This window comes from Hyperoodon ampullatus, assembly GCF_949752795.1.
Source record: "Hyperoodon ampullatus genome assembly, chromosome: 1".
Taxonomy (NCBI): Eukaryota; Metazoa; Chordata; class Mammalia; order Artiodactyla; family Ziphiidae; genus Hyperoodon; species Hyperoodon ampullatus.
The window spans coordinates 26,909,804-26,924,784 of record NC_136914.1 but is presented as its reverse complement, the minus strand read 5'-3'; the positions used below and the strand labels follow the sequence as shown (position 1 = coordinate 26,924,784).

At 39.2% G+C, this 14,981-nt stretch overlaps 2 protein-coding genes across 2 annotated transcripts in view; one reads left to right on the top strand and one right to left on the bottom strand.

The window, feature by feature from the left end:
* PKD2 (polycystin 2, transient receptor potential cation channel) overlaps positions 1–6,941 on the top strand; it is a gene marked incomplete at its 5' end in the record, with an annotated part of 51,525 nt that extends 44,584 nt beyond the window's left edge. The window contains 3 exons of the mRNA XM_079722139.1: positions 4,236–4,383; positions 4,748–5,014; positions 6,818–6,941. Coding sequence (XP_079578265.1) covers positions 4,236–4,383; positions 4,748–4,984 — 385 coding nt within the window. The 3' untranslated portion in view covers positions 4,985–5,014; positions 6,818–6,941. The remainder of the gene's footprint in view (positions 1–4,235; positions 4,384–4,747; positions 5,015–6,817) is intronic.
* Positions 6,942–7,969: 1,028 nt separating this feature from the next.
* The window catches only part of ABCG2 (ATP binding cassette subfamily G member 2 (JR blood group)), a gene marked incomplete at both ends in the record, with an annotated part of 43,200 nt that continues 36,188 nt past the window's right edge, over positions 7,970–14,981 (bottom strand). The window contains 5 exons of the mRNA XM_079716819.1: positions 7,970–8,117; positions 10,166–10,248; positions 11,083–11,172; positions 12,067–12,221; positions 13,774–13,898. Coding sequence (XP_079572945.1) covers positions 7,970–8,117; positions 10,166–10,248; positions 11,083–11,172; positions 12,067–12,221; positions 13,774–13,898 — 601 coding nt within the window. The remainder of the gene's footprint in view (positions 8,118–10,165; positions 10,249–11,082; positions 11,173–12,066; positions 12,222–13,773; positions 13,899–14,981) is intronic.

Here is a 14,981-nt window from a genome sequence, read left to right as displayed (position 1 = left end):
GTTCTGTTGTTGTTGAGTGGAATAGTCTATAGATGTTTTTTAGGTCTACTTGGTTTTTAGTGTTATTCAGTTCTTTTATTTCCTTGTTGTTCTGCCTAGTTTCATCCACTTTTTGAAAGTGGGGTATTAAATTCCCCAACTGTTATTATTAAATTGTCAACTTCATTTCTGTGAGGTTTTACTTTGTATATTTTGAATTCTGTTGTTAGGTGCATACATGTTTATAATTGGTGTATCTTCCTAATTGATTGACCCTGTTTTCATTATAAAATGTCCTACTTTATCTCTAGTAAATTTTTTTGTTTTAAAGTCTTTTTTGTCTGACATTACTATAGCAACTCCAACTTTCTTATGGTTGCTTTTTGCATGATATATCTTTTTCCATCCTTTTACTTTCAACCTGTTTGTATCTTTGAATCTAAAGTGTGTCTCCTTTACACAGCATATAGTTGGATCTGGTCTTTTTATCCAGTCTGACAATCTCTGCCTTTTAATTAGAATGTTTACTCCATTTATATTATTATTGCTATAGTTGGATTTAGTTTTGCCATTTTATTTTTTGTTTTCTATAGGTCTTTCTGGTTCCTCTTTTTCTTCTTTGCTGCTTTCTTTTACATAAAGTGAATATTTTCTGGTGTAACATTTTAATTCCTTTAATGATTTTTTTCACAATATTTTTTAGTTATTTTCTTAGTGGCTGCTCTAGGACTTAACATATACAAATCAACTTATCAGAATCTACTTCATATTTATACTAAGTTAATTAATCCAATGAGATATAGAAATATCATTTCTATATAATTATCAACTCCTCTCCCTTTTTGTGCAATTATTATACACATTTACCTATCTGTATTACAAACCCAGCATTACATTCTTATAATTATCACTTTATATAATTTTATGTCTCTTAAAGGAGCTGAGACAAGAAACAAGAGATAAGTATATAGAGTTTGTTGTATTAACCTTCTTACTTACCATTCCTGGTTCTCTTCTTTCGTTCCTGTGGATTCAAGTTACTATCTGATATCATTTCTGTATTCCAATGCAACTTTGCTCTTACCTACCTCATTTGTCCTGTTATTATCAAATATACTATTACAGTTTTATGTGTTATAGACCCAATAATATAAGGATATACCTATTGTCTTCTACAATTGCTTTTTAAATCAGTTAAGAGAAAAAAGAAGAAATATGTGTTTATACTATCCTTTATAGTTAAATATTTACCATTACCAGTGCTCTTTGTTTTTTTATGTGGATTCTAATTACTATCTGGAATCACTTGCTTTTAGCCTGAAGAACTTCCTTTAGTATCTTTTCTAAGGCAGGCCTGCTAGCATGAATTCTCTCAGTTTTTCTTTATCTGGGAATATTTTTATTTCACGTTCATTACCTTCTGGCCCCCATTGTTTCTAATGAGAAGACAGATGCTAGTCTTACTGAGGTTCCCTTGTATGTGACGAGTCATTTTCCTCTTGCTGCTTTCAAGATTTTTTTCTTCGCCTTTGTCTTTCAGTATTTTTACTATATATCTGAGTGTGGATCTCTTTGCAATTATCCTACTTGGAGTTTATTAAACTTCTTGGATGCATAATATGTTCATCAAATATAGGAAGTTTTCAACCATTACGTCTTCAAATGTTTTTCTGCTCCTTTCTCTCTCTCCTTTTCTTCTGGGACTCCCATTATGTGTAGTTGGGGTCTTAATGATATCCCATGTTTCTCTTAGGCTCTGTTCGTTTTTCTTCATTCTTTTTTCTCTCTGTTCTTTCTTTAGATTGCATAGTTTCTGCCCATCTATCTTCAAGTTTGCTGGTTTTTCTTCTGCCTCATATGTAGTCTTGAGACCCTCTAGTGAATTTTCCATTTCATTTATTCTTTTCAAATCCAGAATTTCTATTTGGTTCTTTTTAACAATCTCTCTCCCTTTATTGATATTCTCTATCTGATGAGGCAACACCATCATACTGTCCTTTATTTTTCTTTATGCATCATTTCATTTAGTTCTTTGAATATATTTAGAATAGCTAGTTTGACTTCTTTGTCTACTGAGTCTATCTGTATCTGGGCCTTCTCAAAGGCAGTTTCTGTTGCCTGCTTTTTTCCCCTGTGTATGGGTCACATTTTCCTTTTTCTTTGTGTCTCGTAATTTTTTTTTTTGAAACCTGGAGATGTTAAATAATATTGTATATATGTATAAATTTCCCTTCCCCCCAGAGCTTGTTTTTGTTGTCATTTGTGTGTGTGTTTCTTAGTGAAGTCTATTTCCCCCACATTGTGAAGCTGCTGATGTCACTTCTTAGAGGTCACACCCTGAACACGCACACAGTCATCCTGGGAAGACAGAGGTTTTAGCAGGGCTTGCATTGTCTTTCTTTCCCTTTTCCTCTTCTCTCTGTTAAGCCTTCTGCCTCTGTTGATATGACGTCTACCTCTTCAGTTCTGCTAATCGTTGGCTGGTTGGCCTATTGTTTTCAATAATGTCTTGGGATACAATTTCTTCACAGTGAGATCCAGTGAAATTCAGGTCCCTTTGCAGGGGTAGGTTTTGAAGCCAGTCTTCAGCTGTCTTCTTAGCTATCTCTTTCCCTGGTTCTTTCTGGTACACTTGCCGGTAAACAGTCTAACTTGACGATCTCATGAAGTGACCAGCCTCCTCTTAACTGCTTATCACCACAGTCTCCATTGTTTTCAAGAGCACTCTTAGGCTTGAATTAACCCACAGTTTGTTCCAAATTAAAGCAAGTTCACTTGGGGAAGCTTTGGAGCTCTGTCCTATGGCCTGATTCTCCCCCTAGGCAAAACTTCTTTGCCACCGCTCCAGAACTAGTGGCTGGCCCATCTCTCTCCCAGTGACACCCCTGCTTCATGAATAAGGCGCTGGGCTGGGATGACAGCCTTTGGCGTTCTCAGCTCACCTCTCCCAGCATGGAAAATCCACCCTACAATTGGAAGTTGAGTGGAAGAAAAGAGCCTTCTACCTCTCATCCACTCTTGCCTGGATTAGAGCCTCTGCATTGTGGGTTTGGAGGTGGAGGCATAGGGATGAGAAATACTGGCATCCTGCCCCTCCCTGGGAGATAGTGGAGCCCTCCACTAGGAGCTGACGGGATAGGGGTGGGTGTTCTTTGCTGCACCCACCCCTAGTGGAGCTCTGTCACACTGATCTAGGGAGCAAGAGAGAAAGAGGGCAGATTGTGGCTCCAATATCACTCACTCTTATTCTTCTTACTGAAATTGAGTGGATTTTCTTTTTTTTTTTAACATCTTTATTGGAGTATAATTGCTTTATAGTGTTGTGTAAGTTTCTGCTGTATAACAAAGTGAATCAGCTGTACGTATAAATATATCCCCATATCCCCTCCCTCTTGGGTCTCCCTTCCACCCTCCCTGTCCCACCCTTCTAGGTGGTCACAAAGCACCAAGCGGATCCCCTGTGCTGTACAGCTGCTTTAGTGGACTTTCTTAAATAAAAGCTTCTTCATTTGTTGTATGCCCTTAAGAAAATTTCCAGAAATTAAAAAAAAAAGAATAATTCTCACAAGTTATGGTTGTTTCGATGGGGAGAGGGCCTCCAGGGCTCTCATGCCACCATTCCAGAAGTTTTATCTCCTATTAAGTGTTTTTAAAGTATTTATATAACATTTTGTTTATTCAAAATAATAGGATCATAAGTGAGCATACTATTTTCTAACTGCTTTATTTACATTATAGATGACATCATTCTATTTCATCATTAGAATGTGAACATCATTCTATTGCATTAAATATTGTCACAATATAATTTCTGGTGTCTTTTTAGAATTCTGTTGTATAGATGAAGAATAATATATTTAAGCGATCTTCTTAATTTTTAAAGTAACCATTTTTCAGTGACCCACTATTAATAAGCAGAACCCTAGGGAATATCCTTGTAGCCAAAAATTACGCATATACTTATGTCCTTTAAAACTTTTCAGAAAATGGAATATCTGAAAGAATAGGCGTACCTTTTTCTGATAGGCATACTTCTGATACAGTGTTGACTTGCAAAAAGGTTGTGTGCCAGTTAGCGTTCCCACCAGCAGTGTATAAGAGTTTATCTCTAAAGTTTGAGACTCTTTAGAAAGTGTTTTAGATTATAATACTGTTTAAGAAAAAAAAATCTTAGCATTTCCATTTGACAAACCAACTGGGCCGAAAAGCCAACAACACAAGGGTGGCTTTGCCCCTCTCAACTGCGTTTCCTGCAGCCTAGTGAGACGGGTGGACCGAATGGAGCACTCCATCGGCAGCATTGTGTCCAAGATTGATGCTGTGATAGTGAAGCTGGAGATCATGGAGCGGGCCAAACTGAAGAGGAGGGAAGTGCTGGGAAGGCTGCTGGATGGCGTGGCTGAGGTCAGTGGTCGTCTGCAACAGAAACACCCTGATTCTATAAAATATCAGGGTCATAGTTTGTAACCCTTAATCTGAGAGGATTTTTTTCTCCATACCTGCAGATCAGTGCAGGTAAAATGGTAACCCAGAGGTGTTACTTTCTTAATACTCCTCACACTGATGCTACTGCCTTCACTGGACTATAGAATTAAGCAAAAAAAATTACTCCAGTGATTCTCAGAATTGCTATTAAGGCTGGTGTTATTGCTCCAGCCTTACCTAAGTACAGATTATTGGGTCCCCAAATTTCCTAAGGCAAAAATTTCTAAGTGCAAGAGGATGCATCACTCTGCCTCAACGTCTTGGTTTCTCTTTCCTTTATCAGGATGAAAGGCTGGGTCGTGACAGTGAAATCCACAGGGAACAGATGGAACGACTAGTGCGGGAAGAGTTGGAACGCTGGGAATCCGATGATGCAGCTTCCCAAATAAGTCACAGTTTAGGCACACCTGTGGGACTAAATGGTCAGCCTCGCCCCAGGAGCTCCCGGCCTTCTTCCTCCCAATCTGCAGAAGGAATGGAAGGTGGAGGTGGAAATGGGAGTTCCAACATCCACGTGTAGGACATGTGCTACTGTATGTGTTCTTAATAGGTGAGAAGGTGACTGTCCTGAGTTGCCGTGACAGGTACACTATTTATATGCCCTGACCACCATATGATGCTGGTCTTTGTGACCAATCGTTAATTCTTCTGCACTTTAATTTATTTTAGATAAACTTTGCCCATGGATCAAAGAAGATGTTTTTTCTTTTTCTCATATAAGAAATCCAGGTGTAAATATTGAGTACAGAAAAGAAAATCTTTGTAAAGTATATTGAGTGGTATGCCCACTTGGTACCATAACTGAGTCTCCTCAGTTGACAATGAAGTAGCCTTTTAAAGCTAAAAAAGAACTGTGAAAAGGCTTCTGAGTTTTTTATATCCAGTCACAAAAATCAGTATTGTCATTTTTGCCGAGTGTGTGAAGGGAAAATAGGGGCATTCCTTTCCACTGAGGCTTTGCTCATGGGCTTAATACATAGCTTTCTTTTAAGAAAGGAGCCTTTTATTTCAACTACCTTCCTGGGGTACACTTTTCTAAAAGATGAGCTAGAAAAGAACCCCAAACCATAGAATGGGTATGTAGTCATTATGCTAGAATTTGTATGAATGGTTACGATAAATGTTGAACACTATGCTTTTTTGTTATTTTATCATATCTAATGCCTGGGGGACTAACCATTTCTCTTAATTTTTACACTGTTTTCACTCTCATTTGAAATGAGCTGCATGAAACCACTAAAGATCAATTGTGGGTTAAAATGTCATCTCTGACCATAACACAGTAGAATTGGAAGGAGCCAAATCACTAAATTTGATTTTTTTCTAATAATTAGTTTAGTATAAAGATTTATCCGTATAGTGTTTTTCCCATGTGGCTCAACTTATTTGCAACTGAATTTAATGTTGTAACTAATCTAGGAAGATCAAGTTACTAAATTTTTTAGGATGTACTGAACGTTTTAACTGAGCAAATATGTTCATTTTAAACAAAATATTAAGGAATTTTGAAATTCATATAAAATATTGTAAAACTAAGGTTTGAGTTTTATACCGTTTTAAGAACACAGAACTCAAATACTTTTGATCCTGCGTTTCAAAACTAGAATTTATAACCCAAGTGGAGCTCAATTTAATGAAAAGGAGTTTGGGTTATTGGAAGTTCAACCATTATCAGAAGGTATAAGCTAAAGTTTGAGATTGCAGCAGTTTGTTTTTTTTTTTCATTAGGAGAGGGCCTCACCAAATTTATGGGAAAGAAACCTATTTCTCAACAAAAACTGAAAATCTTATTTTTCAAAACTGAGTAAGCTGACCCTTGAGAGCAAGAGAGAATGCAGTGCTGGTGAGTAACTCTCACTTGGAGAACAGCAGAGAGGCCTGTTTCTAATACTGTAGTTTAAACTCACATCGTTGTTTATTTAACTGGTAGAATATGTCAGTCAAATCTTCAAAGAGAACATGAGCAAACCAACCTTTTTTAGCTGGCTTCTACAGAAGTGATACAGATTGGGTTTCTTTAACAGTTATTTCCCATGGCTCATCTCCATCTTTGCTTTCTCTTGAATATGCTACACAAAGTTCTTTATTACTAGGTACTAAAGTTTGCATTCCAGGGATATTGAGTGTACGTATTTATGTATGTGTACCATGTTGTTACATGTAAACAAACTTCAATTTGAAGTGCAGCCATTATGTGGTATCCATGTGTATTGACCATGTGCCATATATCAATTATGGTCACTAGAAAGTCTTTTTATGATACTTATTATCATACTGTTTTTCATTTCACCTGTAAAATGTTGCAGAGTTCTTTCTCTTTACTCATAAGTTACATATTTTTTTTCTTCTTTAGTCATGGAGAATTACCTCCTCATCCCTCCCCTATCATCTTCCCCTCTATATTGGTATCATTAAGAAGTTGTTACATACGCAAGTCTCTCAACAATCAAGAATTTCATTAATGTGTAATACTGAGCACTTTACTTCTTAATAAAGACTTAATAGCAGATGTAGGAGTTGTCTGTTTCTTAAGTAGAAGCAGTCGGGTAATTTGTCTTGTATCATGAGACTACTAGTAAAGGCTTAGACTTTGAAAAAGGCATCTTTTTATGTTCAAAAACAACGATTGACACATTACTTCTGCAGTAGGTACCTCTAGTAAGTTATTCTGATGATTATATTAGTGTTTCCTAGTGTACAGCCACTGCATTGTACTTATGCATTCCTATAGTGAATGGTTGGCTCTAATATTTCTGCTGTTTCAGAATCTTCATTCCTGATTCCCCTGTTGACTTTTCATGAGTTCCTCAGTGGGTATGTAACAAGAGGTGGAATGCTGAGTCCCAGGTATATAAACATTTAATTTCACCCAGAACTGGCAGGTTGCCCTCCAGAACAACGGCAGCAGTCTACAGTTTCACTACATGCATGAAGGTGCCAGTTGTACCCAGACCCTCACCAGCATTGGTACCATCCAGCTTCCTAATCTTTGTAATGGAATGGTTTTGAAATAAGGTGTCATTTTGTTTTGCGTTTCTCTGATTCCTAATAAGGTTGAACATTGCCTTATATAGTTGTTCAACATTTGGGTTTCCTTTTTGTAAATTGCCTATTCAAATCTTTAAAATAGTACACTTTGATCTCATGAGAAACAGGTATGTTTCTGTTCATTGTCTATTTTTCCACTGGGTCATAGTCTATTTTGTTGATTTGCATAAGTTCCTTGTGTGGTTTAAGTATTAATCCCTTATCAGTTTTGGACTGTTAATATCTCTCATCAGACTGGTAATTTTGTCAATGTTCCCTTGGTGTGTACTGTTATGACTTGGGTTCTTTCAAGTACAGTTCAGTTCACTGATTTCTGTAAATGTTTCTGTTGAAAATAATTCTTGCTGAAAAACAGTACGATGGCAAGTGAAAAGAAGACAACCAAAAAGTCACTGAATACTGAAATCAAGATGCTCCCTTTTTAATGTGGGGTAAATCATGTAAATTTAAGAGGAATTTAGGAAAATTTTTTAAGGAATAACAATTTCAGGTAGGCAATTGTAAGGAAGATAACAATCATGCATCCCAAGGCTACGTGATTCCTCCACAGGCCCCAAGGTGAGAGATCGATGCCCTGGTTTTCCAGAAATTCTTCGCCAGTACATCTGAAATTCAACAGAAAAAGAATACGACTTCATTCTTAGCATCTGTCAAATTTCACTCAATATAGTCACTGTTCCTTAAAAAAGCCTATAGGTTACCAAGTCTTAAATATCCATCCCTTCATTTATAAAAGAAAACAGTTTTGGAGGGTTTTTTGGTGGGTGGGTGGGTGTCTGTGTGTTTTAGCTTTATAATTCTATTTTATTGGGATATGACAGGGGCCCATAGGTCAGCCATATGCATCATAAAAATATACAGAAAACAGTCATTGAGTGCTTACTGCTAGGTTCTGCTAGATACTATGAAGCAACCTGCATATAATAGTTTAGGTAGTCCCTAAAACAACCCAGACTTAAAAGATGAGGAGACGAAAGTTTAAGGAACTTGGCCAAATTTACAGGCTCATACTTGAACCAAGTTGCTAGCCTCCCCGAATTCACTTGTTTCCAAGTCTATGATGCTCTCCTCAAAGGGCAGAAACATTTATCAAGTCATTTTTCACTAAACACCTGATGGGGAAAGTCAGCTTTAGCAGATGATATCTACGGCCCTTACAAAGATGATCAAAGCTCTTTCTAGAGCTTATTATCCACAGATTAGCCGTACAAAAGAAACACAGGCTGAGAGTTCTAAAACCAGGGAAAAAGGTAAGTAGGGGTTTCCTGCCAGAGTTGCACTCCGTGGGCTCTTGTACCAAGGCTGGAATGAGCATCACAGATGCTCGGCTCTCAGACACCACCAGCAGGTCCAGTTACCAGGTAAGCCTTAGAGGGGCTGGAGCAGAGTAGGGTGGAGTAGCCCTGACACAGATTCGAAAAGGACCTGCTACTAAGAATACCCGGCACAAGCATAACTATTGCGTGGTACCGTCTTTGTGCAACTCTTGGAATTTGGCAGTTCCAAAAAAAAAAAAAGTTAGACCCAGACCAAAAGAAAGGGAGTGGGAAGGATGAAGAAAGCTCTTCACAGAGGTTTTCTGGCAATACTTCTAAATAGCAATTTGTCCTATTATTAAGAATTACTTCTATTCTACTTGAATATTCATGAGATTGAGGCTACCAGCATTCTCTTCTCTCATTAATGAATGTATTAAAATCACACCATTAACAACAATCATTGAAAAGTTAAGTGTTGCTCAATTTTAAAACACCACCTCTAATTTTATTAAATTCTGCATTTTGCTTTATTATACAAAAAATGGGATTTCCTTCTCTGCTTACTGAAATATGTGGTTCTTTCTTTAGAGGAAACATCCTTTAATAGGGAGTATTCCAAGTCAGTTAAAAAAAAGGAAACAAAAAAAAACCTGTGCAGGGCTTCCCTGGTGGCGCAGTGGTTGAGAGTCCGCCTGCCGATGCAGGGGGCACGGGTTCGTGCCCCGGTCCGGGAAGATCCCACATGCGGTGGAGCGGCTGGGCCCGTGAGCCATGGCCGCTGAGCCTGCGCGTCCGGAGCCTGTGCTCCGCAACAGTGAGAGGCCCACGTACCGCAAAAAAAAAAAACCTGTGCAGACTTTGATTTCATGTTGTCTCCTAACTGTAGGAGGAAGAGGCAAGAGTCAGGACTGTGCAGGAAGATGTTCACTCTCCCCCACTCCTGCTGCCCTTTCAGCTCTTACTGCCATGGGTTGAGCTCACAGGAATTGTAAGTTCATGGATCCATACACTTCATGTAATCTGTATAGTTCTGATACTGTCAAGGCCGTGCTAAAAATATCAAAGCAGCTCATTTCAAACTCAAATGTTCTAAAAAATAAAAACTCAAACCCACAACCCAAACTGCAGAAGGATCTTTTAAAAGGCCCCAAACAAAGAAGTAACACATAAGAAACATTTCTCCAACTGAAATACGATTTTGACCGTAATAGAATACCTAGGAGTTGTGGAGCACTTGCACGTGCATTAGTGTACAACCCACCTTATAGATGAGAACATCCAGGCTCAGAGGAGTCAGTGTCCCTGAAAGGACTCCCCAGCTCTAAGCCCAGTGGTGTTTCTGCATCACACCACAACAGTAAGCAAACCCATTAAGACACTGAATGCAAGCTTACATTGCATAGCTACAGGTACTGTTTGTTGTTACATTGAGTCCTGGGCAGAAGTTTTGTCCCAAAAATTCATTATGCTGCAAAGCCTGTAACACAAGTGGGAGCAGGGCGAGGAAAATAGTTTTAAATTTCAGAAAGTTTCCAAAGAATTATCACAATCACGTCCTCTGAGTTTAATCTCTGTTGCTATTTCTAAAAACAAACCAAGCTTCACATTCACAGTCTTTGTCACACCAAAGCAAGTAAAATTATTTTTCCTGGCAATCAAGAGGCCTAGCTAGGGTTGGGATTCTGGCTCTAATACAAAAGCCAAGAGGAGAGATCTCTGGCTATATTATCCCACAGTTCTTTCCTTCTTCTCGCCCCAATTTTATAACCCCATAAACACTATAATTAAAATGATACAGTGGTACTCAATGACTATTGTTAATTTATAGTAACAATCTTTTGTATTGTTCTGGTTTGTTCTCATCCAAACCACTTATAATTCTTGGGAGTTAGAAACTTAATTATACTATATTAAGGCACAGTTTTATCTGAAGTTAATTAGCTTTGTAAAGCCAGTAGTGGCTGTACTGTATGGTCTTTGCTTTTCTTCTAATTTCCCTTTCAATTTAAAATATGTATTCTAGGCTCCCATCCTCTCATTAATTTCTTTAATGAACCGAAACACTATTTTTTTATATCAATTAGTAACCTTTGTCCTTTGTCCCAATCCTTCACCTCCCTCAAACAACAGGGTGACTGGAGATACCCCAGGTGATTATCAAGGTGACCCAAGGCTTAACAGGAAGCTCTCCTTCATTGTCCTAAAACTTGCACAGCTCGTGGCTGGGGACATGAGATGGTTAGGCTTTATTCTGGTTGTTCCCAGCATGGGAACAACAAACCAGTCAAAGTGACAGACAAGGAGAACATACCGCAAAGCCGTATCGAGGAATGCTTAAGTACTGAAGCCATGAGAGCCAAGGCACAACGGTTCTGAGATTTACCAACAGCCCTGAAAATATCTACAAAAAACAAATACCAAGAATCAGAACTGGTGGAGTGATTTCATGAAGAGTTCTAGCAAACACCCTCCTTAAGTCCCTGACAGCCTTGTGAACACTTCTGCCTTGAAATCCCTTCCACTACTCTGAAGACTTACCTTATCCTCTTGGTATATGTGTATCTCTCTAGAGCTGAGGCTGTTTAGGGTTCTAAAGGAATAAACAATGCAGCCAAAAATTAATTAATTAAAAAAAACGTAGGGCCACGTAAGGTTAGGATTAAATAGCTGTTTAAAAAAGGTAAACAGAACTATATTGATATAAAGGAATGTCAGGAATCCAGAAAGGAGGGGACCTAGTACTGGAATTGTTCAGTATTTTTAAAACACTCCTTTTCAAAATACTGGAGGAACGCAAGATAGGCCCATGCCGCATGCTGCTGTTTTCATGGAACTTAGTTCCTCTCCTGCTTGGAGAGTAGTTCCTCCAACCAAACCATCTCAGCGGTCAGTTAAACAAGCCAGCAGTTCTCTCACACCAGCAGGGAAGTCAAGCAATGAGCCTGTCATTTCTACAACTTTTTTAAATTTGAAAAATCAAAATTTTTCTGGTTTTTAAAGTTCCAGTCGATCAAGCGTTCACGATATGTCACCAAGAGTTATCTTTTTAAAGCTAATCGGTAACAACATGTTAATGAAGGTTATAACAACTATCTTAGAACAGTAGCAAAAAAGGCTGGGTAAGATGAAGAAAAAGCTGGTACGTTCTCTAATAATATAAGCTATACTTCAGTATACGGCCTCCTTAAAGCAAAAGGATTTACAGAATCCTCAAGCAGATTTTACAGGATAGGTGAATCCGGGGGGAGAACAAAGGGAAATAATTACGTCCGAGGGAAGCACAGTTCATACTCACCATCATAAACACAAAAGAGATGGTCATGAGAAGCGATGCTATGGATACCACGCTCTGACCTGCTGCTATGGCCAGTGCCATTGAACTGGCTGAATAAGCCACCATCATCAGGGTAAACATCATGATGAAGAAGGCCTCCACCTGTGGTTTCAATCCTTAGGGAGCAAAGAGGGGGTTAATCCAACTGTCTACGTCACGGTGTATCCGGGATTGTTATTGTGCAAATAACACTAATAATATTTTGAGAAACTAGTATCAGATGGAAAAAAATTCATCCTCTATCCAACCACCCTGGGTCACCACTTTCATTGTTCCCCCTGATATAACTGTAGGAAGCTATATGCTATATGCAGTTTTCTTTTTTCTTTTAATTATTTATTTTTGGCTGTGTTGCATCTTCGTTGCTGCACGCAGGCTTACTCTAGTTGGGGCGAGCAGGGGCTACTCTTGGTTGCAATGCACGGGCCTCTCATTGCAGTGGCTTCTCCTATTGTGGAGCACGGGCTTTAGGTGCGCAGGCTTCAGTAGTTTTGGTGCACGGGCTCAGGAGTTGTGGCTTAGTTGCTCCATGGCATGTGGGATCTTCCCAGACCAGGGATCAAACCTGTGTCTCCTGCATTGGCAGGTGGATTCTTAACCACTGTGCCACCAGGGAAGTCCTGCAGTTTTCTTTTACAGGCTCACTGCATAAGCACTTTTCCACGTAACACTCGTGCTTCTTTATTTGTAATTATTAACAATTTCTGAGTGCCTGAGGTGGAGAGCTGCAGGCAGCACAACTGGCCAGAATTCTACTGCCTTCTCTTCTAAGAAGGAAACTTGCCAAGACCACATTCATTTTACCTAGACATCACCACATTACTCACTGTTTGTTGTAAATGTATTAGTGAAGATACTGGGGAAGGTCAGGATTACACGCCTTCCCAGTGGTTTTAAAATCTGGGGGATGTGTCCATAATCCAAGTCTCCCAAGACAAATCACCCTGTAACTCTGGGATTGAGGACGGGGTTAAATTAAGTTTCATAAAACTGCTTTGTCAACAAAAATAGGCTAATACTGTGGGTCATACAAAAATCTGAAGACTTTGGAGCAGCCATAAGAACACCAGTTAGGAGTCTGAGGATGTAGGTTCTATGCCTAATTCTTTGCGACACACCTCCTATTTGTAAAATGGAATTTTACACTCAATAGTGCTTTGTCAGAAAAGAAATATTTCTGGTGCGTGTGTATGTGAGAAACATATGGAAATTCTGATACAATGAGCCTTGGGTGTAGTCTAAACACAATGCATAAAAAAATCAGTCTGTCTACATCTATCGAACAAATAGTTTTATTACCAGAAGTCACTATCTTTCGTTATCTTCATACACACACACACACACATATAAAAATATAAATAGATAAGTAATAAATATCCCAGGTCCAGCTCCTCTAACACAGTGTCAAATAGCTTTAGGAATTATTTCCATGTTTGTATATGACACAGAGTATCTCTTTATAAAATACAGTTTTATAAATAGTTTTAAAACTACTTTGGAAAAGGTCTTGCAAAAATCTCCTCAGAGAACAGTTATTTCAGAGCATACATAATGAATAGATGCTTCCTTATCTCAGGACTTGATTTACAGTTTTGAGAACCAAAGCACGCCTGCAAAAAGTCCCCTCACGTCCAAGACTAAAAACATACCTTTTGTTTCATTGCTTACCTAACAGGAAGTATGTTATACTAGTAAATATAATACTTGGTAACATCCTCATGGGGAGTAAATCAGATAACAGTTTTCCAAAGAAGTAAGAGGACACTCTGTAATATCCACTGATATATTCATGTCTAAAAACAAAGATTCACATCATACATCCTGCGTTAGTTTAAGAAGGCGAAGACCAGAAGATCAAACCACTTGGCTGTACCTATTTCTGCTGCCACCCTGGATCTAAGAACTACAGCTTCCACGTCCTCAAGGCTAACCCGCCACCCTTCATCCCTGTCAGCACCAGGCGCATCTCACGTGTGCGCCTCCCCTGGGACACCGCCCCCCAAGGCTCTGTGCAGTGACCCCTCTTCTCATTGCATAACTCCCTTCAAATGCCGGCCAGTTTGCCCTCCGAACACACACTCCAGGGGGACGGGTCCTGCATCGCCTCCCTCTCTTCCGACAGTGGCTCTCCTTGAAGGCCAGCATGTCAGAAGCTGATCTCGGGGGTCACAGAGGCTTTTCTTTTTCCCTACTTCTAATTATGAAGATGGTGGTGTTGCTCTTCTCCGAGCCTCAGATGCAGCTTTGGGTCACTAATCTGTTTTCACTTCTTCCACTATCATGATAAAAAAAAGAAAGTGGCACTTCTTTCCATGATCATGCCTGCCACCCCCACACCCCTGTCAGCTATCAAATCTTCTCTTCTTCCCTCTGAAGTTCTAGATCCCTCCTCTTCCCGAGAGCTTCCTCCTGTAAATCCAAACGATTCCAAGATCTCCATTCTTCCCCTCCCTAATGACTCCTTTACGCAACATGTAAACATGCAAATCTCTTCCAACTTTGAAAAACACAAGAAACAAAACAGCCCACCTTTATTTTAAGGCTGCCCTCTGGCCCCTTCCGCTCTCCCTTCCACTGAGGGCTTGGTCTATATTCTTGGTCATCTTTACCTCCTCACCTTGAATTTCCTGTTCAGCTCACTACCTCCTCTCTACCAAGCCCCTCAAACTTTCCTTGTGACAGTCATCATGACTTCTTATTTGCTAAAAACAAAAGATCCTTTTCAGCCCCTTTATTCCTTGCTTTCTCTGCAGCACTGGATTTGCGGGCTAGGCCCTAAACTCGAAACTCCTTTTTCCCTTGGTACCAGGGCCCCATGTGCTCATGGTTCTCCTCCCAGCCTCTGAGGGCTCTTTCTCAATCAACACTGGAAATCC